The 27,756-nt window shown below is 51.1% G+C and overlaps 1 protein-coding gene across 1 annotated transcript; it reads right to left on the bottom strand.

The window, feature by feature from the left end:
• On the bottom strand, window positions 1–27,756 carry LOC311359333 (natural resistance-associated macrophage protein 2-like). Its single transcript, XM_084479339.1, has 16 exons — window positions 27,599–27,756; window positions 27,142–27,255; window positions 26,819–26,952; window positions 23,658–23,780; window positions 18,549–18,668; window positions 14,806–14,912; window positions 14,081–14,151; window positions 12,987–13,054; window positions 10,140–10,295; window positions 9,421–9,579; window positions 8,234–8,320; window positions 7,380–7,499; window positions 3,052–3,201; window positions 709–782; window positions 489–642; window positions 1–201 (listed from the first exon to the last, which is right to left on the bottom strand). Exons 1-16 carry the CDS (start codon window positions 27,648–27,650, stop codon window positions 94–96), a joined length of 1,797 nt encoding a protein of 598 aa, XP_084335465.1. The 5' UTR covers window positions 27,651–27,756; the 3' UTR covers window positions 1–93.

Raw genomic sequence — 27,756 nt, 5'->3', positions numbered from 1 at the left:
CAGACTGTCAGGAGGCGGTCTCTCCTCACTGCAGCGGGGGTCAGACTGTCAGGAGGCGGTCTCTCCTCACTGCAGCGGGGGTCAGGGAGGCGGTCAGGAGGCGGTCTCTCCTGGCTGCTCGATGAGGACGCTGGTGTCGCTCCTCTCCTGGGAGCAGGGGTACAGCCCCGACACGCCCAGGGCCATCAGACACAGCCAGGCCTGCAGCGTGTGGGAGATGAGGGCGTTAGAACAGCATCTTAACGGCCGTCCAGAGCACAGCTCATTCATCAGTTATGTTACGTCTGAGGTCTACCGGTTTACTAAGTGTTTTTCTTTCTTTGATAAATAATTAAAAGACAAAAATGTATTGGACAAAATATGCGTCCACGCCATTTCACATTGGTTCTCTTTCCTCCTCCCTGTAGAGGCTGGCTCCGCCTCCAGTGAGCGACGCCTGAGCATCACTCGCCCCCCGCAGACCGGTGTGTGACGGACGTCATACTGACCAGGTAACCCACAAACGCCAGGTAGGCCACGGAGAGGAGCGAGGCCACGACGTACAGCCAGGCGCTGTTGAGCGCGCCGACGTAGACCACCACCAGGTACATGTTGATGCAGCACACGCCCAGGATCAGCAGCCCTCCGCCCGCCTTCTGCACGCTGGAGGACGGCGGCGTTAGAGTCAGCACACGGGACGCCGGCCCACCACAGAGAGGAGAGACTTACCGCCCGTTGGAGAAGTGGCCCATCAGCGAGGGCATGCTGGTGAAGGTGAGGACGGGGATGAGGGCAAAGGGGAGCTGGGGGCAGGAAGCACACAACGGTTAGGTCAGGGAGGCGCTCCGCCACCAAGCTGCCGTACACCGCGAGCCGCTGAGCAGACGCCGTCAGGTCCAGGTCTTCATGCAGCTGTACGCTCATCTGATGTGTATGCGTTCTCCTTTTCTTTCGACTAAGAAGCGTCATACATAAACGTCCAGATACATCTCCCATAACGGGGCTTCAGGGTGGTCGGTGCCGGGCTCAGCAGGCGAGACCCCCTCATGGGGCCCCAGGGCCGACCCGCGGGCCCCCAGCCAGCTGGGCCTACGGGTGACCCTGCTAATAAAGGCTGCCTCTGGAAATAGGTTCAATCTGAATTCTTGATAGCGGGTTTTGAATCTTCGAAAAGAGCCATCATTACTGAACTCCCCTTGAGGAAAATAGCTGCAGATACACCTATTAATGTGGTAATAAATAAACCTATATTAATGTGGTAATAAATAAACCTATATTAATGTGGTAATAAATAAACCTATATTAATGTGGTAATAAATAAACCTATATTAATGTGGTAATAAATAAACCTATATTAATGTGGTAATAAATAAACCTATATTAATGTGGTAATAAATAAACCTATATTAATGTGGTAATAAATAAACCTATATTAATGTGGTAATAAATAAACCTATATTAATGTGGTAATAAATAAACCTATATTAATGTGGTAATAAATAAACCTATATTAATGTGGTAATAAATAAACCTATATTAATGTGGTAATAAATAAACCTATATTAATGTGGTAATAAATAAACCTATATTAATGTGGTAATAAATAAACCTATATTAATGTGGTAATAAATAAACCTATATTAATGTGGTAATAAATAAACCTATATTAATGTGGTAATAAATAAACCTATATTAATGTGGTAATAAATAAACCTATATTAATGTGGTAATAAATAAACCTATATTAATGTGGTAATAAATAAACCTATATTAATGTGGTAATAAATAAACCTATATTAATGTGGTAATAAATAAACCTATATTAATGTGGTAATAAATAAACCTATATTAATGGAGAGACATCAGGTGCGACTGAGGACAAAGGGTCATCAGAGAAGGGCACCGAGAATCCCAATCAGTGCGGATAGACTACTTAGCGTTATATAGCCTACCGTAGATGTGTGGATAGACTACTTAGTGTTATATAGCCTACCGTAGATGTTTGGATAGACTATTGAGCGTTATATAGCCTACCGTAGATGTTTGGATAGACTATTGAGCGTTATATAGCCTACCGTAGATGTTTGGATAGACTACTTAGCGTTATATAGCCTACCGTAGATGTGTGGATAGACTACTTAGCGTTATATAGCCTACCGTAGATGTGTGGATAGACTACTTAGCGTTATATAGCCTACCGTAGATGTGTGGATAGACTACTTAGCGTTATATAGCCTACCGTCGATGTGTGGATAGACTACTTAGCGTTATATAGCCTACCGTAGATGCTCTCAATCGATGTACTTCTGGGGACCTCAGTTCTTTTTATTTTATTTGGGTTGCCAAATAAATTTGCAGAATTTCTTCCACTTTTTAAGACAGGGAGGTATGGGAGAGGGAGGGGAAGACATGTTACCTTATGTGGTTAACAAATTGATTGTTGACTGTTCAATTTGATTGATTGATTGACTGTTTGACAACAACTGACTTGGTCTCATTTATAGACAACTTATAAAGTATTTAACATGTGTATTATGTTTTCAATAACGCGTGCATAAAAAAAGGTTGTGATTTATCTCTTAGAAATGGTTTAAGGTTTAAGGTCTGGTTTAAGATCATTTATAAGGTGATGCGGAAATGGCAATAAAAATGGTCAGGGATGTTAATTTATGCACAAATTCGTTCTTCTCACAATTTGTTGTTAAGGCATATTGTGAATTGGGTCGCGATGGTTTGTAATTTAAAAAAAATGGGTCCCCAGAAAAAAGTTAGTGAAACCCTGCTCTAGACGTCAGCTGGCAGAAGAGCAGGCTAGTGGTCGCCGTCGCCCTCACCGTCGCCTTCTTGGGCATTTCATGTTGTGTCCTTTATCCTGTGTCTCCTTTGTCCCGCTCATGGTTTTAAGCGGTGGGGGTGGATCCAGCTAAATACGTCCTGAAGAGGCAGTGCTAACCAACTCTTCAACTCACCATGAGTCAATGAGCAGAGGCTGCTGGTGTGTGAGATCGACACGGCCATGAGGACATCCTCCCTAGCAACAAGAGATCTGTCTGCTCCCAGGGCGGGGCTCACCTGCATGCTCTGGAGGACGTTCAGGAAGTCGTTCATTCCCGTCAGGCGCTGGACGTCCTGGAAGACGGCCACCAGCAGGGTGGGGGTGAGCGCCAGGGAGCGGGTCAGCAGGACCCGGGCGAAACGCGACCAGCGCAGGTTCAAGAAACCCTGAGGGAGGGGGGGGGGGCATCAGAGAAGAGGTCTGGTCTGAGGGTGAGCAACATGTCACCATGTCACCCTGTCACCCTGTCACCATGTCACCCTGTCACCCTGTCACCATGTCACCATGTCACCCTGTCACCCTGTCACCCTGTCACCATGTCACCCTGTCACCATGTCACCCTGTCACCCTGTCACCATGTCACCATGTCACCCTGTCACCCTGTCACCATGTCACCATGTCACCCTGTCACCATGTCACCCTGTCACCATGTCACCCTGTCACCCTGTCACCATGTCACCCTGTCACCATGTCACCATGTCACCATCAGAGAGAAGAGGTCTGATCTGAGGGTGAGCACCATGTCACCATGTCACCACCCTGTCACCACCATGTCACCATGTCACCATCAGAGAGAAGAGGTCTGATCTGAGGGTGAGCACCCTGTCACCATGTCACCACCCTGTCACCACCATGTCACCATGTCACCATTCCACCATGTCACCCTGTCACCATTCCACCATGTCACCATTCCACCATGTGACCCTGTCACCATGTCACCATGTCACCATGTCACCACCATGTCACCATGTCACCACCATGTCACCCTGTCACCACCCTGTCACCACCATGTCACCACCATGTCACCCTGTCACCATGTCACCACCATGTCACCACCATGTCACCACCATGTCACCATGTCACCACCATGTCACCCTGTCACCACCCTGTCACCACCATGTCACCACCATGTCACCATGTCACCACCATGTCACCACCATGTCACCCTGTCACCATGTCACCACCATGTCACCCTGTCACCACCATGTCACCACCATGTCACCCTGTCACCATGTCACCACCATGTCACCACCATGTCACCACCATGTCACCATGTCACCACCATGTCACCCTGTCACCACCCTGTCACCACCATGTCACCACCATGTCACCATGTCACCACCATGTCACCACCATGTCACCCTGTCACCATGTCACCACCATGTCACCCTGTCACCACCATGTCACCACCATGTCACCCTGTCACCATGTCACCACCATGTCACCACCATGTCACCACCATGTCACCATGTCACCATGTCACCACCATGTCACCATGTCACCACCATGTCACCACCATGTCACCCTGTCACCACCATGTCACCACCATGTCACCCTGTCACCATGTCACCACCATGTCACCATGTCACCACCATGTCACCATGTCACCATGTCACCACCATGTCACCACCATGTCACCACCATGTCACCACCATGTCACCATGTCACCACCATGTCACCACCATGTCACCATGTCACCACCATGTCACCATGTCACCACCATGTCACCACCATGTCACCACCATGTCACCACCATGTCACCATATCACCACCATGTCACCACCATGTCACCATGTCACCACCATGTCACCATGTCACCACCATGTCACCACCATGTCACCACCATGTCACCATGTCACCATGTCACCACCATGTCACCACCATGTCACCATGTCACCACCATGTCACCATGTCACCACCATGTCACCACCATGTCACCACCATGTCACCACCATGTCACCATATCACCACCATGTCACCATGTCACCACCATGTCACCACCATGTCACCATGTCACCATATCACCACCATGTCACCATGTCACCACCATGTCACCACCATGTCACCACCATGTCACCACCATGTCACCATGTCACCACCATGTCACCATGTCACCATATCACCACCATGTCACCATGTCACCACCATGTCACCATGTCACCACCATGTCACCATGTCACCATATCACCACCATGTCACCATGTCACCACCATGTCACCATATCACCATGTCACCACCATGTCACCACCATGTCACCACCATGTCACCATGATGTCACCACCATGTCACCACCCTGTCACCACCATGTCACCATGTCACCATATCACCACCATGTCACCATGTCACCACCATGTCACCACCATGTCACCATGTCACCATATCACCACCATGTCACCATGTCACCACCATGTCACCACCATGTCACCACCATGTCACCACCATGTCACCACCATGTCACCATGTCACCACCATGTCACCACCATGTCACCCTGTCACCATGTCACCACCATGTCACCCTGTCACCACCATGTCACCACCATGTCACCCTGTCACCATGTCACCACCATGTCACCACCATGTCACCACCATGTCACCATGTCACCACCATGTCACCCTGTCACCACCCTGTCACCACCATGTCACCACCATGTCACCATGTCACCACCATGTCACCACCATGTCACCCTGTCACCATGTCACCACCATGTCACCCTGTCACCACCATGTCACCACCATGTCACCACCATGTCACCACCATGTCACCACCATGTCACCACCATGTCACCATGTCACCATGTCACCACCATGTCACCACCATGTCACCACCATGTCACCATGTCACCATGTCACCACCATGTCACCACCATGTCACCACCATGTCACCATGTCACCATGTCACCACCATGTCACCATGTCACCACCATGTCACCCTGTCACCACCATGTCACCACCATGTCACCCTGTCACCATGTCACCACCATGTCACCATGTCACCACCATGTCACCATGTCACCATGTCACCACCATGTCACCACCATGTCACCACCATGTCACCATGTCACCACCATGTCACCACCATGTCACCACCATGTCACCATGTCACCACCATGTCACCATGTCACCACCATGTCACCACCATGTCACCACCATGTCACCACCATGTCACCATATCACCACCATGTCACCACCATGTCACCATGTCACCACCATGTCACCATGTCACCACCATGTCACCACCATGTCACCACCATGTCACCATGTCACCATGTCACCACCATGTCACCACCATGTCACCATGTCACCACCATGTCACCATGTCACCACCATGTCACCACCATGTCACCACCATGTCACCACCATGTCACCATATCACCACCATGTCACCATGTCACCACCATGTCACCACCATGTCACCATGTCACCATATCACCACCATGTCACCATGTCACCACCATGTCACCACCATGTCACCACCATGTCACCACCATGTCACCATGTCACCACCATGTCACCATGTCACCATATCACCACCATGTCACCATGTCACCACCATGTCACCATGTCACCACCATGTCACCATGTCACCATATCACCACCATGTCACCATGTCACCACCATGTCACCATATCACCATGTCACCACCATGTCACCACCATGTCACCACCATGTCACCATGATGTCACCACCATGTCACCACCCTGTCACCACCATGTCACCATGTCACCATATCACCACCATGTCACCATGTCACCACCATGTCACCACCATGTCACCATGTCACCATATCACCACCATGTCACCATGTCACCACCATGTCACCACCATGTCACCACCATGTCACCCTGTCACCACCATGTCACCATATCACCACCATGTCACCATGTCACCACCATGTCACCACCATGTCACCCTGTCACCACCATGTCACCACCATGTCACCACCATGTCACCACCATGTCACCATGTCACCACCATGTCACCATGTCACCATATCACCACCATGTCACCATGTCACCACCATGTCACCATGTCACCACCATGTCACCATGTCACCATATCACCACCATGTCACCATGTCACCACCATGTCACCATATCACCATGTCACCACCATGTCACCACCATGTCACCACCATGTCACCATGATGTCACCACCATGTCACCACCCTGTCACCACCATGTCACCATGTCACCACCATGTCACCATGATGTCACCATGTCACCACCATGTCACCATGATGTCACCCTGTCACCATGTCACCACCATGTCACCCTGTCACCATGATGTCACCACCATGTCACCACCCTGTCACCCTGTCACCACCATGTCACCATGTCACCCTGTCACCACCATGTCACCATATCACCATGTCACCACCATGTCACCATGTCACCACCATGTCACCACCATGTCACCATATCACCATGTCACCACCATGTCACCACCATGTCACCATGTCACCACCATGTCACCATGTCACCACCATGTCACCATGTGTGCGTGCGTACGTGCGTGCGTGTGTGTGTGCGTGTGTATGTGTGTGTGTGAGTTGCTGGTCCTATACCTCCATGACAAACTGGCCGGAGTAGGTCCCCGTCATGGTGGAGCTCTGGCCCGCTGCCAGGATGCCCACAGCCCAGATGTAGAGCGCTGCGGAGCCGAAGAAACAGCCCAGCACCACGCCCTGCAGCACACACACAACATCAACACAACATCAACACAACATCCAGACACAGAGCTCATGTCTAAAGCTCCTGTCACCTTGAATCTCCCCTCGGGGATCAATACAAGCCTCTCTCTCTGTCCAGCACCAGGGACCGACCATATTAATAAAACAATTGGGAGGACTGATAATCAATGCCTTCATTATAAGGTGCATCATTTTTAAACAAAGGATGTAGCTGTTTTTCAAGATATTTTTCATATTCACAACAATTAAAGCAACAGCAATGAAATGCTTGAGTGTCAGGCTCCATTCAACAATGTAATAATATAAAATAATACAATTTATAAGAGAAACACATGAAAAGTAACCTGAGACTTAAATAAACACAAAAGTAATGAAAAGACACAGTGCATTTACAGTGCTTCATTTACAGTGGTTTAGTTGCATATTATGAACTAGGTGGCAACAAAAGCTAATTGAATTGAATTGAATATACCAATAATTAAACTTTCAGAACAATTCACAAAATGTTTCCCTTTTCTCCACTGCGTATGGAGTGTATGTGTTGGGGGAAATAACAAGACTAGTATAGCCTAGGTTATAAAACATGTTTTTTTTTAATTATTATTTTCTGGAAATATTTCAAGGCCGGGCCCACGGAGTGGCGGGCCGGACCCCCGCCCCACCCCGCCGCGCCGTGGGCCGGTGGGGCGGGGCGGGGCGGGGTGGGGTGGGGTGCTGCTGTAGCTTACCCCTCTGTAGATGTCCACCTGGAGGGTCTGGTTGTCCACCGGGAAGAGATGGGTGTGGGGGCTTCCAGTCGCATTGCAGACGTCGTGCTGGGAGGAGAAAATATTGCAAGGGTATAGGGATGTCACGAGAACCGATACTTCGGTACCAAGTCGATACCAAAATTATAAAAACGTGACGGTACTCGTTTTTCTTAGTACCGTAGGTACCGAGGATGCAATTCCTCCGGACGTCACGTGGGCAGCATATACACCTACACGGGAACATGGAAGACGGCAACTGCGGCTGCAGCGAGTGCGACGGCTCCGCCTCGACTCGTCGATAAAAAGAATAACAAGAGTCGTGTCTGGAAGTACTTTGCGTTTGGAACGCTGCGCCGCGCGACTGTTTCAGACGGGACCCGTTTCAATGTTGCGCTTCTAAACACGCATGGTACGACTGCGTTCGGCATCACTTACTTGATGTTGCTTTGATTGAAGATCGGCAGGTTGTAGTAGGTGCGGCGGTGAATGTGTGCGTGCGTGTGCGCGTGTGCGTGTGTGTTGCGAGCGTATGCAATTTCAAAGTAAACAAACCAACTCAAACCTGATGCATGCATCCAAAACTATTCGTTCAAAACCAAATAAACAAATCAAAAACAGCGTTGCTTATTCGCTTCAAAGACTTTTTCTTTTCAAAACTTGGTCATTAATACGGCGTGGTACCGAGCGGTTGAAAACAATGTTGGCGTCTCCTGTGGCTGCCTTGCTCACCTGCATTATATTACTTAATATTAGGTTGGAAGTTATGTTTTAAACCCCGCCATGCACGCAAGTGTAAACGCCAGCCGCATAGCTGCATGACTGCCTGCTTTCAGCGCGTATTTTTTTCAAATTATTATTACTTGAACGCTACATGCCACTGTTCTTTTTTTGTAATGTTAATAGTGGTTTATTTTTATTCATTACTTGAAGGCTACATGCCAGTGCCACTGTTTTTTGTAATGTTTAAATGTTTTTAATAAATAAAGTACATGGGATTTATTGTTTTGTTTTTGACCGTGGTATCGAATTGGGTATCGCGAATCGTGGAATTTCACTGGTATTGGTATCGACTACAAAATTTCTGGTATCGTGACATCCCTACAAGGGTATAAATTGGTGATGCATAAACATCAGAGTTGACAGCCCCCCTGTAGCGCGTCACTCACCACCTCTGCGTTGGTGCGTCCGTAAAAAGCTTCAGCAAAGACCGCCACCACGAACACGTTGATCAGGAAGGAGACGAACAGCGCCATGGACGACTCGATGAAGAAGTACTTGTTGGCCTCTTTGACGTCCTTCTTGTTGGAGCGGTCCACCTCCCTGGACTGGGCTCACCTCCGACTCGTTAGATTTATTCAGGTGTTAAACACAAATGGCAAATTGTAATGTGTGTGTTTGTGTGCGGTGCGCATGCTTATGTCTGTGTGACACAGGGGTAGGGGTGAACTTACATTTGTGTGCCAATAATGTGTGTGTACATGTATATATATATATGTGTGTGTGTGTGTGTGTGTGTGTGTGTGTGTGTGTGTGTGTGTGTGTGTGTGTGTGTGTGTGTGTGTGTGTGTGTGTGTGTGTGTGTGTGTGTGTGTGTGTGTGTGTGTGTGTGTGTGTACACATGTATGTGTGTGTCTGTGTGTGTGTACATGCATGTCTGTGTGTGCGCGTGTGTGTGTGTGTGTGTGTGTGTGCATGTGTGTGTGCATGTGTGTGTGTGTGTGTGTGTGTGTACATGTATGTGTGTGTGTGTGTGTGTGTGTGTACATGTATGTGCGTGTGTGTGTTGGGCTGAGACTGACATGTGACTCCTGCACGCCGATGGTTCAAAGCGTAACAAAGAGGACAGGGAGGAAGCTTAAGGAAGCTCCGCCCCTCGGGGTCCTACCTTGACCAGGGCGGAGTGGAGGTAGATGTTGTGAGGCATGATGACGGCCCCCACGATGCCCACCGCCTGCTCCAGCTGCACGGGCCCGCAGCCGTCGCAGTACGGCAGGAACATCCCCTTCAGCAGCTGGCCCTGGTCCGGACCCACCGCCACGTACTGGAGACAGCAACACATCAGACTGTAGGGCTCTGTAGGGCTACTGTAGGGCTACTGTAGGGCTACTGTAGGGCTACTGTAGGGCTAAGGACTGTAGGACTGTAGGACTGTAGGACTGTAGGGCTACTGTAGGGCTACTGTAGGGCTAAGGACTGTAGGGCTACTGTAGGGCTACTGTAGGGCTACTGTAGGGCTACTGTAGGGCTACTGTAGGGCTAAGGACTGTAGGACTGTAGGACTGTAGGACTGAGGACTGTAGGGCTACTGTAGGGCTAAGGACTGTAGGGCTAAGGACTGTAGGGCTAAGGACTGTAGGGCTAAGGACTGTAGGGCTAAGGACTGTAGGGCTAAGGACTGTAGGGCTAAGGACTGTAGGGCTACTGTAGGACTAAGGACTGTAGGGCTAAGGACTGTAGGGCTAAGGACTGTAGGACTAAGGACTGTAGGGCTAAGGACTGTAGGACTGTAGGACTGAGGACTGTAGGGCTAAGGACTGTAGGGCTAAGGACTGTAGGACTGTAGGACTGTAGGGCTAAGGACTGTAGGACTAAGGACTGTAGGGCTAAGGACTGTAGGGCTAAGGACTGTAGGGCTAAGGACTGTAGGGCTAAGGACTGTAGGGCTAAGGACTGTAGGGCTAAGGACTGTAGGGCTACTGTAGGACTAAGGACTGTAGGGCTAAGGACTGTAGGGCTAAGGACTGTAGGACTAAGGACTGTAGGGCTAAGGACTGTAGGACTGTAGGACTGAGGACTGTAGGGCTAAGGACTGTAGGACTGTAGGACTGTAGGACTGTAGGACTGAGGACTGTAGGACTGTAGGGCTAAGGACTGTAGGACTAAGGACTGTAGGACTGTAGGGCTAAGGACTGTAGGACTGTAGGGCTAAGGACTGTAGGACTAAGGACTGTAGGACTGTAGGACTGTAGGACTGAGGACTGTAGGGCTAAGGACTGTAGGGCTAAGGACTGTAGGACTGTAGGACTGTAGGGCTAAGGACTGTAGGGCTGAGGACTGTAGGACTGTAGGACTGTAGGACTGTAGGGCTAAGGACTGTAGGGCTAAGGACTGTAGGGCTAAGGACTGTAGGGCTAAGGACTGTAGGGCTACTGTAGGGCTAAGGACTGTAGGACTGTAGGACTGTAGGACTGAGGACTGTAGGACTGTAGGGCTAAGGACTGTAGGGCTGAGGACTGTAGGGCTAAGGACTGTAGGACTGTAGGGCTAAGGACTGTAGGACTGTAGGGCTACTGTAGGGCTAAGGACTGTAGGGCTAAGGACTGTAGGACTGAGGACTGTAGGACTAAGGACTGTAGGACTGTAGGACTGTAGGACTGTAGGACTGTAGGGCTAAGGACTGTAGGACTGTAGGACTGTAGGGATGAGGACTGTAGGGCTAAGGACTGTAGGACTAAGGACTGTAGGACTGTAGGACTGTAGGGCTAAGGACTGTAGGGCTAAGGACTGTAGGACTGTAGGACTAAGGACTGTAGGACTGTAGGACTGTAGGACTGTAGGACTAAGGACTGTAGGACTGTAGGACTGAGGACTGTAGGGCTAAGGACTGTAGGGCTAAGGACTGTAGGGCTGAGGACTGTAGGACTGTAGGGCTAAGGACTGTAGGGCTAAGGACTGTAGGACTGTAGGACTGTAGGACTAAGGACTGTAGGACTGTAGGGCTAAGGACTGTAGGGCTGAGGACTGTAGGGCTGAGGACTGTAGGACTGTAGGGCTAAGGACTGTAGGGCTAAGGACTGTAGGGCTAAGGACTGTAGGGCTACTGTAGGACTAAGGACTGTAGGGCTGTAGGGCTAAGGACTGTAGGACTGTAGGGCTGAGGACTGTAGGGCTAAGGACTGTAGGACTGTAGGACTGTAGGGCTAAGGACTGTAGGGCTGAGGACTGTAGGACTGTAGGACTGTAGGGCTGTAGGACTGTAGGGCTGAGGACTGTAGGACTGTAGGGATGAGGACTGTAGGACTGTAGGGCTAAGGACTGTAGGGCTAAGGACTGTAGGGCTGAGGACTGTAGGACTGTAGGGCTAAGGACTGTAGGGCTAAGGACTGTAGGACTGTAGGACTGTAGGACTAAGGACTGTAGGACTGTAGGGCTAAGGACTGTAGGGCTGAGGACTGTAGGGCTGAGGACTGTAGGACTGTAGGGCTAAGGACTGTAGGGCTAAGGACTGTAGGGCTAAGGACTGTAGGGCTACTGTAGGACTAAGGACTGTAGGGCTGTAGGGCTAAGGACTGTAGGGCTGAGGACTGTAGGGCTAAGGACTGTAGGACTGTAGGACTGTAGGGCTAAGGACTGTAGGGCTGAGGACTGTAGGACTGTAGGACTGTAGGGCTGTAGGACTGTAGGGCTGAGGACTGTAGGACTGTAGGGATGAGGACTGTAGGACTGTAGGGCTAAGGACTGTAGGACTGTAGGACTGTAGGGCTGAGGACTGTAGGACTGTAGGACTGTAGGACTGTAGGACTGTAGGGCTGAGGACTGTAGGACTGTAGGACTGAGGACTGTAGGACTGTAGGACTAAGGACTGTAGGGCCGGGGCTCTCTTACACTAGGTGATGAGCAAGTGAACAAGACCTTGTCTGATACACACACACACACACGACGTATGTGTGTGTGAGCCGTGAGTACGAGGTAAGAATCAACACATCGTTGTTTACTCTCTCTTAAGGAGTACCTCGTATCCGAAGGTTATGGCCATGACTGTTATGAGCAGACCGAAGAAGGCTTCCAACTTCCTCAGACCTGAGTGGGAGAGAGAGAGAGAGAGAGAGAGAGAGAGAGAGAGAGAGAGAGAGAGAGAGAGAGAGAGAGAGAGAGAGAGAGAGAGAGAGAGAGAGAGAGAGAGAGAGAGAGAGAGAGAGAGAGAGAGAGAGAGAGAGAGAGAGAATGCTTTATATCTGCTCTCATGCACAACAAAGTACATCACTAGAGCACCCTGGCAATAGCCTGGAGACCATCCTGATCACATGACATTCTGTTTGGTCACATGGACCAGCCTGGACCTCTGGCCGCCCACAGAGACTTCCAGAAATGAGATCATGTGATCAGGGACTCAGAGTTGATGACGTGAGATAGCGGCCTGGAAAAAAACAGTTATGGCGTCTTCCTCAACGAACGGTAGTCCCGCCCACTGAGAGCGGTAGCGTTAACATTAGAGTGAAGTAGTCCCGCCCACTGAGAGCGGTAGCGTTAACATTAGAGTGAAGTAGTCCCGCCCACTGAGAGCGGTAGCGTTAACATTAGAGTGAAGTAGTCCCGCCCACTGAGAGCGGTAGGGTTAACATTAGAGTGAAGTAGTCCCGCCCACTGAGAGCGGTAGCGTTAACATTAGTGAAGTAGTCCCGCCCACTGAGAGCGGTAGGGTTAACATTAGAGTGAAGTAGTCCCGCCCACTGAGAGCGGTAGCGTTAACATTAGTGAAGTAGTCCCGCCCACTGAGAGCGGTAGCGTTAACATTAGTGAAGTAGTCCCGCCCACTGAGAGCGGTAGCGTTAACATTAGTGAAGTAGTCCCGCCCACTGAGAGCGGTAGCGTTAACATTAGTGAAGTAGTCCCGCCCACTGAGAGCGGTAGCGTTAACATTAGTGAAGTAGTCCCGCCCACTGAGAGCGGTAGCGTTAACATTAGTGAAGTAGTCCCGCCCACTGAGAGGCTGATGGCTGTGGTGAGCAGAAGGTGAGGTCAGGTGATCAGCTGAGGTCAGGTGATCAGCTGAGGTCAGGTGATCAGGTGATCAGCTGAGGTCAGGTGGTCAGGAGGAACACCCACCGTACTTATCCAGGAAGAGGAAGACAAACGTGTCCACAATGGTGATGAGGACCCCGCCCCACAAGGGGATCCTGCACACACACACACACACACACACACACACACACACACACACACACACACACACACACACACACACACACACACACACACACACACACACACACACACACACACACACACACACACACAGCAATGAAACAAAAATGTCAAGCAGTCATAAACAGTGAACCTATATCAGCAGTCAGTGCACCTATATCAGCAGTCATAAACAGTGAACCTATATCAGCAGTCAGTGCACCTATACCAGCAGTCAGTGCACCTATATCAGCAGTCAGTGCACCTATATCAGCAGTCAGTGAACCTATATCAGCAGTCAGTGCACCTATATCAGCAGTCAGTGCACCTATATCAGCAGTCAGTGCACCTATATCAGCAGTCAGTGCACCTATATCAGCAGTCAGTGCACCTATATCAGCAGTCAGTGAACCTATATCAGCAGTCAGTGCACCTATATCAGCAGTCAGTGCACCTATATCAGCAGTCATAAACAGTGCACCTATATCAGCAGTCAGTGCACCTATACCAGCAGTCAGTGAACCTATATCAGCAGTCATAAACAGTGCACCTATACCAGCAGTCAGTGCACCTATACCAGCAGTCATAAACAGTGCACCTATACCAGCAGTCAGTGCACCTACGTATATCAGCAGTCAGTAACAGACCTGCCAGAGGAGAGCAGGTTGAAGGCGATGGCACACCCGATGACCTCCTGCATGTCTGATCCGATGATGGCCAGCTCCACCATCAGCCACAGCAGGACTCTGGGGACCTGACAGGGAGGGCACAGCACTGTGTGGTGAATGACTGGTGATGATGATAGGAGACTCTGGGGACCTGACAGGGAGGGCACAGCACTGTGTGGTGAATGACTGATGATGATAGGAGACCCAAATCATTCAGCATGGACAACGTTTACTTTGTGAATCTGGAGTTGGACCTCAGTCTTTAGGTAGTGAATCACTGTTTTTATCATTAGCCTTGAAGGTAACGATGTGGTAGTATTGTGATATAGCCCGGCATGCAGCTCCAGAGAAAGCTAATGAGTAATAACTCTAAAGCTAATGAGTGTCTAACTCTATCTGCGTGGTTAAGGATGTAACCAGTTCTCTGCTCACTCCGCCCTCCAGGTACATTCCAATGGGCAACATTAGGATGGGACTTTCAGTGGTTTTCAGTTCCACATCCGGGCCGTTAAGGACTCAAAGGTGAAGCTTTGTCAGCCTGTGTGGCCGTCTGTCCTGGAGATGGACGGACATGGAGACCAAGAGTCCCAGCTCTATTGGTCCTGTGCCTGCTGCCTGCTTACTGGCTGCATGGCCTGTATGTATTGTCTGGTTTGGTTACATCTGCCAGTTTGTTGCACCTTAAACCAAAGCCTATAGTTTAGGCTATAGGTCTGAATTCTGATTCATTCATAATTCATTTTTAAATATCAAAACTTGAAATCATTCAAAAAGAGCCCACATTGATCACTTTGATCAAGTAACATATACACTAGATTGGTCTTTCTATTTGATGTAAACTTTCTATAATTTGATTATATGGTAACGATCTGGGGCAGGATGTGTTAGTGAGTGGCAACGGGGCAACGATCCATTTGACCAGTGGTTAAGGGATGTGACCCAGACCAGCGTCCACATGGGACCAGCAGGGGCCTGTGGACTCTGGCAGCAGGGGAGGTTCAGCTGGACCCAGAGCTGGGGCTTTACAGTACAGCGGAGGGGTTCACTGAATCTGGGATCTGCTCAACTTCCAGACAGGTTTCCAGAGCCAGTCCAACGGCCTTATAACGGGATCTACTGGGAAAACCTGTTTGGCCATTGCTATTGGAGTGCTTTGATTTGGTTGTTGGTGTTGACCTCGTGGGTGCTCTACCTCCCCAGGGAACGCTCTGCTATTTGAAGCCATCTAGCATTCAGCAGTTTTTTTATAACGTACATTTTTTAAGAAGAGTGAAGCTGTAGTTAACTGTACACCTTACTGTAGTGAAATACTTTGAACATGCATCAATTTGCATCCAAAACAATGCATCATTTACATAAAGTGTATTCATGTTTATAAAGTTGTTTGTCTAAACCAATAAGACGATAGCAGAAGGCGCCATGCAGCCGTGGGCGGGGTTAAGTTAGGTTAGTCTGCATTGGGTTCACAGCACCAGTCACCATGGTAACTGGACCGACAGGACATCTTATCTGAAACAGAAATCTTCTCACTTAACATATCTGGTTCACCTGGAAGTCCTGCTTCTGGAAACTCTGACGTAGAGAGGTGGAGGAGGGGTGACGGAGGCTACAGGTGGAGGAGGGACGGAGGCTACAGGTGGAGGGACGGAGGCTACAGGTGGAGGAGGGGTGACGGAGGCTACAGGTGGAGGAGGGGTGACGGAGGCTACAGGTGGAGGAGGGACGGAGGCTACAGGTGGAGGAGGGGTGACGGAGGCTACAGGTGGAGGAGGGACGGAGGCTACAGGTGGAGGAGGGGTGACGGAGGCTACAGGTGGAGGAGGGACGGAGGCTACAGGTGGAGGAGGGGTGACGGAGGCTACAGGTGGAGGAGGGGTGACGGAGGCTACAGGTGGAGGAGGGACGGAGGCTACAGGTGGAGGGGTGACGGAGGCTACAGGTGGAGGAGGGGTGACGGAGGCTACAGGTGGAGGAGGGACGGAGGCTACAGGTGGAGGAGGGGTGACGGAGGCTACAGGTGGAGGAGGGACGGAGGCTACAGGTGGAGGAGGGGTGACGGAGGCTACAGGTGGAGGAGGGACGGAGGCTACAGGTGGTGGAGGGGTGACGGAGGCTACAGGTGGAGGAGGGGTGACGGAGGCTACAGGTGGAGGAGGGACGGAGGCTACAGGTGGAGGAGGGGTGACGGAGGCTACAGGTGGAGGAGGGACGGAGGCTACAGGTGGAGGAGGGACGGAGGCTACAGGTGGAGGAGGGGTGACGGAGGCTACAGGTGGAGGAGGGACGGAGGCTACAGGTGGAGGAGGGGTGACGGAGGCTACAGGTGGAGGAGGGACGGAGGCTACAGGTGGAGGAGGGACGGAGGCTACAGGTGGAGGGGTGACGGAGGCTACAGGTGGAGGAGGGGTGACGGAGGCTACAGGTGGAGGAGGGACGGAGGCTACAGGTGGAGGAGGGACGGAGGCTACAGGTGGAGGAGGGGTGACGGAGGCTACAGGTGGAGGAGGGACGGAGGCTACAGGTGGAGGAGGGGTGACGGAGGCTACAGGTGGAGGAGGGACGGAGGCTACAGGTGGAGGAGGGGTGACGGAGGCTACAGGTGGAGGAGGGACGGAGGCTACAGGTGGAGGAGGGACGGAGGCTACAGGTGGAGGAGGGACGGAGGCTACAGGTGGAGGAGGGGTGACGGAGGCTACAGGTGGAGGAGGGACGGAGGCTACAGGTGGAGGAGGGACGGAGGCTACAGGTGGAGGGGTGACGGAGGCTACAGGTGGAGGAGGGACGGAGGCTACAGGTGGAGGAGGGACGGAGGCTACAGGTGGAGGAGGGGTGACGGAGGCTACAGGTGGAGGAGGGGTGACGGAGGCTACAGGTGGAGGAGGGACGGAGGCTACAGGTGGAGGAGGGGTGACGGAGGCTACAGGTGGAGGAGGGACGGAGGCTACAGGTGGAGGAGGGGTGACGGAGGCTACAGGTGGAGGAGGGACGGAGGCTACAGGTGGAGGAGGGACGGAGGCTACAGGTGGAGGAGGGGTGACGGAGGCTACAGGTGGAGGAGGGACGGAGGCTACAGGTGGAGGAGGGGTGACGGAGGCTACAGGTGGAGGAGGGGTGACGGAGGCTACAGGTGGAGGAGGGGTGACGGAGGCTACAGGTGGAGGAGGAGGGACGGAGGCTACAGGTGGAGGAGGGACGGAGGCTACAGGTGGAGGAGGGACGGAGGCTACAGGTGGAGGAGGGGTGACGGAGGCTACAGGTGGAGGAGGGGTGACGGAGGCTACAGGTGGAGGAGGGGTGACGGAGGCTACAGGTGGAGGAGGAGGGACGGAGGCTACAGGTGGAGGAGGGACGGAGGCTACAGGTGGAGGAGGGGTGACGGAGGCTACAGGTGGAGGAGGAGGGACGGAGGCTACAGGTGGAGGAGGGACGGAGGCTACAGGTGGAGGAGGGACGGAGGCTACAGGAGGAGGAGGGACGGAGGCTACAGGTGGAGGGTGTGGGTGGAGGCCCTTGTGTGTAGAGGTGGAGGTGGGGTGACGGAGGCTACAGGTGGAGGGTGTGGGTGGAGGCCCTTGTGTGTAGAGGTGGAGGTGGGGTGACGGAGGCTACAGGTGGAGGGTGGAGGCCCTGGTGTGTAGAGGTGGAGGTGGGGTGACGGAGGCTACAGGTGGAGGGTGGAGGCCCTGGTGTGTAGAGGTGGAGGTGGGGTGACGGAGGCTTACCGTACGGTACTGGCGGTGGCAGACCTCGGCCAGGTGCATACCTGTGACCACGCCCAGTCGAGAGGACAGTCTCTGCAGCAGCAGACCAATCAGGGTGGCTCCCATCAGCACCCAGAGGAGCTGGGACAGGGAGGGGCACAGGTCAGCACCCAAAGGAGCTGGGACAGGGAGGGGCACAGGTCAGCACCCAGAGGAGCTGGGACAGGGAGGGGCACAGGTCAGCACCCAAAGGAGCTGGGACAGGGAGGGGCACAGGTCAGCACCCAGAGGAGCTGGGACAGGGAGGGGCACAGGTCAGCACCCAGAGGAGCTGGGACAGGGAGGGGCACAGGTCAGCACCCAGAGGAGCTGGGACAGGGAGGGGCACAGGTCAGCACCCAGAGGAGCTGGGACAGGGAGGGGCACAGGTCAGCACCCAGAGGAGCTGGGACAGGGAGGGGCACAGGTCAGCACCCAGAGGAGCTGGGACAGGGAGGGGCACAGGTCAGCACCCAGAGGAGCTGGGACAGGGAGGGGCACAGGTCAGCACCCAGAGGAGCTGGGACAGGGAGGGGCACAGGTCAGCACCCAGAGGAGCTGGGACAGGGAGGGGCACAGGGGCCCATAGAGCTTCATAAGCAGAACACTAAGACACCCCCCTCGGGGTGATCAACTCACACCTGGTAACTGTCTCTCCCAGACCTGGTAACCGTCTCTCCAAGCAGACCTGGTAACTGTCTCTCCCAGACCTGGTAACGTCTCTCCCAGACCTGGTAACCGTCTCTCCAAGCAGACCTGGTAACTGTCTCTCCCAGACCTGGTAACTGTCTCTCCCAGACCTGGTAACTGTCTCTCCCAGACCTGGTAACTGTCTCTCCAAGCAGACCTGGTAACTGTCTCTCCCAGACCTGGTAACTGTCTCTCCCAGACCTGGTAACTGTCTCTCCAAGCAGACCTGGTAACTGTCTCTCCCAGACCTGGTAACTGTCTCTCCCAGACCTGGTAACTGTCTCTCCAAGCAGACCTGGTAACTGTCTCTCCCAGACCTGGTAACTGTCTCTCCCAGACCTGGTAACTGTCTCTCCAAGCAGACCTGGTAACTGTCTCTCCCAGACCTGGTAACTGTCTCTCCCAGACCTGGTAACTGTCTCTCCCAGACCTGGTAACTGTCTCTCCCAGACCTGGTAACTGTCTCTCCCAGCCTCACTAACACATCGTTACCAGTACATTTGATCCATAGCACTTCCTATTGTGGAATTAACGGTACATCAGCACAGAGACTGAAGTAGAAACAAGTACTTGTATGATAAGACACAGGGACTCTTTTACTGAGGGCCAAGGTCTCCCTGAGCGCTCTTCAGCAGAATCAGCACAACAAACAAAGTAACAAAGTCCTTCTGCCCGTTGTAAATGGTTAAGAGTTGAACTTCAGCCAGGTGGTGACGGTGGTTGGACACCCGGCCCGTATCGTCGGGCCGGGTGCTGGTTCAAATTCTCTGTCTTGTGTTCTTGGCAACTAGAAGGTTGCTGGTTTGATTCCTTGCTCCGTGCTGACCTGTCCTGGAGCATGCACCTAATAAGATGTTTAAGACCTTGAAGGATTGACACCGCTGTGTGTGTGTGTGTGTGTGTGTGTGTGTGTGTGTGTGTGTGTGTGTGTGTGTGTGTGTGTGTGTGTGTATTTGTATGTGTGTATAGGTGTGTGTGTGTGTATTTGTATGTGTGTGTATTTGTGTGTGTGTGTGTGTATTTGTATGTGTGTATAGGTGTGTGCGCGTGTGCGTGTGTGTGTGTGTGTGTGTGTGTGTGTGTGGGTGTGTGTGTGTGTGTAAGTGTGTGTGTGTGGGTGTGTGTAGGTGCGTGTGCGTGTGTGTGTCATGGCCTAGTATAGACAGTAGCTGTAAATGCTCTATCATAAAGATGCAGTACATTGACCATTTCAGAAGCACACAGCCAGCACATATAAAAAGGTACCAACATAAAACTTTTAAATATTAAAGAGTTGTGACTAGGCTGTGTTAGGAGGACAGTAGGAAGAGATGTCCACCTACTTTTACTGAGATGAATGTGCTCCATTAAATGGTATATTGTAAATGGACTGCAGTTAAACAGCACTTTTCTAACCAGGGGCCGTTCAAAGCTCTTAACAATATTGCCTAACATTCATCCACACACCGACGGCGGAGTCGACCACGCAGCGCGACAGCCAGCGCGGTGGGGGCCGTCAGGGCGAGGCGTCTTGATCAGAGACACCTCGCTAGAGCCGGGATCAAACTAGCGACCTTCAGGTTCAGCTAACCCCGCTCTACCTCCTGAGCCACCGCCCACCAGGGGCCTGTCAGCCGCTGACACTGTGTCGACAGTGTGCGCTTTTCCCTTTACCTTCAACTCATCTCAAGCAATTAACTCTTTATTTGTTAGTCAAAATGCTAATCAAATAAAATTGACATTAGCGCTTTAAATAGTATGCGTATGTGTGTGTGTTGGATTATTGGACCTGGTGGACCATGTCTGTCCATGGACCATGACTGCCTGAGCGGTCACAGAAGACATCAGGTTGTGATGATGTGGGATAACATCCCTCAGGAGCTGATCAGGACTAAACAGAAAGACACCAGGAAGGAGAGGAGGCATTCGGAGCCGCCTACGATGGAGACGCAACCGCCCACCCCTCCTCCCCCTCCTCCCCACTAACCTGCGCACTTTGAAGAACACAGTAGACGCAACACGGACAGACACAAGGTACTGTAACGAATTTCGTGAAGCATCTTTATTGTGCTTCACAAAAAGCTGGTTGCCATCGGCTACGCCCAATAACCTCTTTGAAGTGCCCGGATTCAGTTTAGGGCGCAGACAGAGATGCAGCTGGCTCAGGAAAAACTAAAGGAGGTGGCATCTGTGTACATATAAACGATCTTTGGTGCCGTGCGCACTAATATCTGTGACCCCAATGTGGAAGTTCTCGGCATGTTGTTAGACTTGTATTTTGCTCATCGTTGTATACGTGCCTCCCAGCTGGAACAATGGCAGACTGTGTTCATTAATTACAACTCAACTAACCTCATGCAACGCCAATAGTGCTCGGGGATTTTAATCAGTGTCGTCTTGAGACTAGACTGGATTTGAACAGTACATTAAAGACAAAACCAGAAAAGACCTTGGACAAAGAAAAAAGTATAAGCTGCGTGCAAGTCGCCCATATTCAATTGGGATCATAATGTTGTCCACATGATTCCAGTGTACAAGACTAAACTTAAGAGCAGTAAACCCAAAAAGAATGTACATGGACAAATGAACATAAAGAACAACTGGAAGCCTGTTTTGAACTGACAGACTGGGACACGTTTCAGGAGGGTTCACTGAATGAAATTACTACAGTTACAAATGATAATATCGACTTTTGTGTACAATTGATTTTCCCTACCAAGGAGATTAAAATATGTCCAAACAATAAATCATATGAAACTAAGGACATGAAGAAATTAATTAACACAAGGAAATTGGCATTCAAAAACAAAGATTCTGGTGGACTTCAACTGACAGAATAATAACTGAAACTGGCGCACATAACTCAGAAAAGGTGTGGGATACAATGAACTCAATGACAGGAATGTCACCCACGTCTTACCCATAGTAACAGATAATGAACTTTCTTTTTCCAACAGACTCAATACTTTTTTTCTAGATTAGAATCTCTAGATAATCCTGTTAAGTGCAAAGAAATGATTAAAACTGTTATACCTGCTGCCTCAGACAGAATTGTCATCACTGTGGAAGACGTTAGGAAAACATTTCAGCGTACAAACACAAAGAAAGCTGCTGGGCCGGACGGATGCAGCGCTTTTCTGTTGAGGAACTTGGCAACCCAGCTGGCTGCAGTGTGGCAACACATATTCCAGGCTTCTGTGGCCACACACACACGGTCCCGCTGTCATGGAAAACCTCCCATTTTAAACCTTCAGACCCATAGCCCGTACTTCAGTAATTATGAAATCTCTAGAAAGAATTTTGCTCCGACATTTCATCAGTACAACAGACAAGATCTCGACCTATATCCATTTGCCTATAAGCAGGGCTGTGGCACTGAAGACGCTGTTGCCTCCTTAGTTCATATTATTTCTAAACCTTTAGACAAACCCAACACCTATGCAAGAGCCCTCTTCATTTCTCACTTTCTAACAGTACAGTACAGTTTGTAAAGAAACTGCCCTAAACAAAGCCCTTTCATCTGCCATTACAACCAATGTTGCAGGGTTGTGTGAGTTCAGCTATGCTCAGCTATGCTTTTTACCTTCTACACTACCTTCTAGCAAATCAATATATACTAAAATACTCTGACGATACAGTTTTATTATCTCTCTTATCTCTGTTTCACCAACTTGACGTGAACACACTGGTCGAGTGGACTGACAATAATGCACTTCTGTTAAACACGAGAAAACAGAAGAGGCTGTTTGGCTCACCACCTGACTGTCAATCAGTTTCTTTTTTCATCCATGAAGAAGAAATTCAGCAGGTGTCTTCATTTAGATAGTTGGGGGTAACTACAGACCATCAGCTCTCATGGAAAGACCACATCGACAAGATTTGCAACAAGACTAAAAAAAGAATCTGGTTTCTCCACGACTCAGAACTTTGGGAGCAAGGTGACAATTCTTTTATTATTTTTTGTAGCTGTGATTATGAGTGTCTGAAACCCCACATGGTACAAGAGTTTGTCTGCTAATTTAAAATCAAAACTGCTCCACTAATTGAACATCTGCTCAAAGATACTAGGTCAACCAATCAGCCTACCCTAAAAACATACTGAGGGGTGGCTAACCTCATTTCCTCCGACCCCAACCACGTCCTGAACATGAGTACAATCGACTATATAGGTTTCCACATTCAGAAAGGTTCGACTGAAGCACTCTTTTGTTCACCAGTCAATCCTCAAACTGAATCAGGCCCTTAGCCCAGAGCAAACGCTGATGGGCCTTAAATGTTGTTTTGAGTGAGTGAGTGAGTGAGTGAGTGAGTGAGTGAGTGAGTGAGTGAGTGAGTGAGTGAGTGAGTGAGTGAGTGAGTGCGTGCGTGCGTGCGTGCGTGTATGTGTACCACCATCTTGACCGCTTTATAGAGTGTTCCTACCTTGAAGCCGGCTTTAGCCCCAGACTGGAGGTCTGACTCGATGTTTCCGGGGTCCAGGTAGGCGATGCTCATCAGGAACCCCGGCCCGCTGAAGGCCCACAGCTTCCGGAAGCTGAAGCCCACCTAGAGGACCACAGACTGTTACCAACACCATCTGAAGACCACAGACTGTTACCAACACCATCTGAAGACCACCTAGAGACAGACTGTTACCAACACCATCTGAAGACCACCTAGAGGACCACAGACTGTTACCAACACCATCTGAAGACCACCTAGAGACAGACTGTTACCAACACCATCTGAAGACCACCTAGAGGACCACAGACTGTTACCAACACCATCTGAAGACCACCTAGAGACAGACTGTTACCAACACCATCTGAAGACCACCTAGAGACAGACTGTTACCAACACCATCTGAAGACCACCTAGAGGACCACAGACTGTTACCAACACCATCTGAAGACCACCTAGAGACAGACTGTTACCAACACCATCTGAAGACCACCTAGAGGACCACAGACTGTTACCAACACCATCTGAAGACCACCTAGAGGACCACAGACTGTTACCAACTCCATCTGAAGACCACCTAGAGACAGACTGTTACCAACACCATCTGAAGACCACCTAGAGGACCACAGACTGTTACCAACACCATCTGAAGACCACCTAGAGACAGACTGTTACCAACACCATCTGAAGACCACCTAGAGGACCACAGACTGTTACCAACACCATCTGAAGACCACCTAGAGGACCACAGACTGTTACCAACACCATCTGAAGACCACCTAGAGACAGACTGTTACCAACTCCATCTGAAGACCACCTAGAGGACCACAGACTGTTACCAACACCATCTGAAGACCACCTAGAGACAGACTGTTACCAACACCATCTGAAGACCACCTAGAGACAGACTGTTACCAACACCATCTGAAGACCACCTAGAGACAGACTGTTACCAACTCCATCTGAAGACCACCTAGAGACAGACTGTTACCAACACCATCTGAAGACCACCTAGAGACAGACTGTTACCAACACCATCTGAAGACCACCTAGAGGACCACAGACTGTTACCAACACCATCTGAAGACCACCTAGAGGACCACAGACTGTTACCAACTCCATCTGAAGACCACCTAGAGACAGACTGTTACCAACACCATCTGAAGACCACCTAGAGACAGACTGTTACCAACACCATCTGAAGACCACCTAGAGACAGACTGTTACCAACACCATCTGAAGACCACCTAGAGACAGACTGTTACCAACACCATCTGAAGACCACCTAGAGGACCACAGACTGTTACCAACACCATCTGAAGACCACCTAGAGACAGACTGTTACCAACACCATCTGAAGACCACCTAGAGACAGACTGTTACCAACACCATCTGAAGACCACCTAGAGACAGACTGTTACCAACACCATCTGAAGACCACCTAGAGACAGACTGTTACCAACTCCATCTGAAGACCACCTAGAGACAGACTGTTACCAACACCATCTGAAGACCACCTAGAGACAGACTGTTACCAACACCATCTGAAGACCACCTAGAGACAGACTGTTACCAACTCCATCTGAAGACCACCTAGAGACAGACTGTTACCAACACCATCTGAAGACCACCTAGAGGACCACAGACTGTTACCAACACCATCTGAAGACCACCTAGAGACAGACTGTTACCAACACCATCTGAAGACCACCTAGAGACAGACTGTTACCAACACCATCTGAAGACCACCTAGAGACAGACTGTTACCAACACCATCTGAAGACCACCTAGAGACAGACTGTTACCAACACCATCTGAAGACCACCTAGAGACAGACTGTTACCAACTCCATCTGAAGACCACCTAGAGACAGACTATTACCAACTCCATCTGAAGACCACCTAGAGGACCACAGTCCTGCTCATTATTCTTCTTATAGGAGGAGGTGGAGGATAGAGGTGGAGGATAGAGGTGGAGGAGGAGGTGGAGGATAGAGGTGGAGGATAGAGGTGGAGGATAGATGTGGAGGAGGAGGTGGAGGATAGAGGTGGAGGAGGAGGTGGAGGTGGAGGATAGAGGTGGAGGAGGTGGAGGATAGAGGTGGAGGAGGATAGAGGTGGAGGAGGTGGAGGATAGAGGTGGAGGAGGAGGTGGAGGAGGTGGAGGATAGAGGTGGAGGAGGTGGAGGAGGAGGAGGATAGAGGTGGAGGAGGAGGTGGAGGATAGAGGTGGAGGAGGAGGTGGAGGTGGAGGATAGAGGTGGAGGAGGATAGAGGTGGAGGAGGTGGAGGATAGAGGTGGAGGAGGATAGAGGTGGAGGAGGTGGAGGATAGAGGTGGAGGAGGAGGTGGAGGATAGAGGTGGAGGAGGTGGAGGATAGAGGTGGAGGAGGAGGAGGAGGTGGAGGAGGATAGAGGTGGAGGAGGAGGTGGAGGAGGTGGAGGATAGAGGTGGAGGAGGTGGAGGATAGAGGTGGATAGAGGTGGAGGAGGAGGTGGAGGAGGTGGAGGAGGAGGAGGAGGATAGAGGTGGAGGAGGAGGTGGAGGAGGTGGAGGATAGAGGTGGAGGAGGAGGATAGAGGTGGAGGAGGTGGAGGAGGTGGATAGAGGTGGAGGAGGTGGAGGAGGATAGAGGTGGAGGAGGTGGAGGAGGAGAGGTGGAGGAGGAGGATAGAGGTGGAGGAGGTGGAGGAGGATAGAGGTGGAGGAGGAGGAGGATAGAGGTGGAGGAGGTGGAGGAGGATAGAGGTGGAGGAGGTGGAGGAGGAGGAGGAGGATAGAGGTGGAGGAGGTGGTGGAGGAGGAGGATAGAGGTGGAGGAGGAGGAGGAGGAGGTGGAGGAGGTGGAGGAGGAGGTGGAGGAGGTGGAGGAGGTGGAGGAGGAGGTGGAGGAGGTGGAGGAGGATAGAGGTGGAGGAGGAGGTGGAGGAGGAGGTGGAGGAGGTGGAGGATAGAGGTGGAGGAGGATAGAGGTGGAGGAGGAGGAGGAGGAGGTGGAGCAGGTGGAGGAGGTGGAGGAGGATAGAGGTGGAGGAGGAGGTGGAGGAGGTGGTGGAGGAGGAGGATAGAGGTGGAGGAGGAGGAGGAGGATAGAGGTGGAGGAGGTGGAGGAGGAGGAGGAGGAGGTGGAGGAGGAGGCCTACCCTGCTGTGGTCCTCGGGGACAGGGACCCTCTGGTCGAAGTAGGTGCTGGCCACCGTAGCTCCCGACCCCTGGAGGAACCCCGGGGGCGCCCCCGCGTGGCTGTGGTGGGTCTGGATCACATCCCGCTCCCCCGCTGACACACACACACACACACACACACACACACACACACACACACACACACACACACATGTACATTATAATATTATATATATCCAAAAATGAGCTTGTTGACAGGTGTGAACAAAGCGGCTCTAAGCCGGTTCAATGTCATTACTCTGTGAAGAACATGAAGCGGTTGTTGAGTGTTTTAATGACTTACTGTCTGCGTGTTGGGGGGGCGGCTGGTCGCTGGGAACGTTGGGAACGTTGGGAACACTGGGAATACTGGGAGGGAGTGATGGGATGTGGACATTCTCAGGATGGGCCTTTCTGTCTGTTGGCACAGCGGTAGTTATGCAGGATTACACTCAACCACAAACACTCATCTAGCGCACACACAATCACACGGGGAACGTCTTGGACCATTGACGTCACAAACTAGGAATAATTAGGGAGTTGAGGCGATCAGAGACGTTGATGTCGATTTAAATAAAAGAAAATACAAAAAATAAAACAAATCAAATCAATTCTGAACTCTACAGAAAGAAACCAAAGGTGAACACACCACTTCTATTAAAATACGATTTGGTAAAAGTCAGATGGACTTCTGCCTTCACTCGAAGAGGAATGCGGGAGCCCTGTGAGGACAGCCACCAGCCAGGTGTAATGGAGCTCACCTGTCCTCCGGGGGGAGAACAGCTCGGCGGCCGCTCCTCGGAATCTCTTCATTTCTGTTTCTTCGGCCAACGAGCCGAACTCCAACGTGACTCCGAGTATCAACCACCAAACTATCTGGAGTTCGATCTGTTTAGCTTCCCCATTCAACGAGTGCGCC

Source organism: Micromesistius poutassou, assembly GCF_964030765.1.
Source record: "Micromesistius poutassou genome assembly, chromosome: 15".
NCBI lineage: Eukaryota > Metazoa > Chordata > Actinopteri > Gadiformes > Gadidae > Micromesistius > Micromesistius poutassou.
Note: the sequence above shows the minus strand (reverse complement) of the source record. Positions and strands in the feature narration are given on the sequence as shown.

Bases quoted from the DNA above. Each gene is read 5' to 3' on its own strand.
- LOC311359333 (XM_084479339.1), bottom strand. From the start codon at position 27,650: ATGAAGAGATTCCGAGGAGCGGCCGCCGAGCTGTTCTCCCCCCGGAGG. The intron at 23,781-26,818 runs GTAGGCCTCCTC...GTGGTCCTCTAG, and splicing joins TCCCCGAGGACCACAGCAGG to GTGGGCTTCAGCTTCCGGAA. The intron at 7,500-8,233 runs GTAAGCTACAGC...TGTGTGCTGCAG, and splicing joins AGGTGGACATCTACAGAGGG to GGCGTGGTGCTGGGCTGTTT.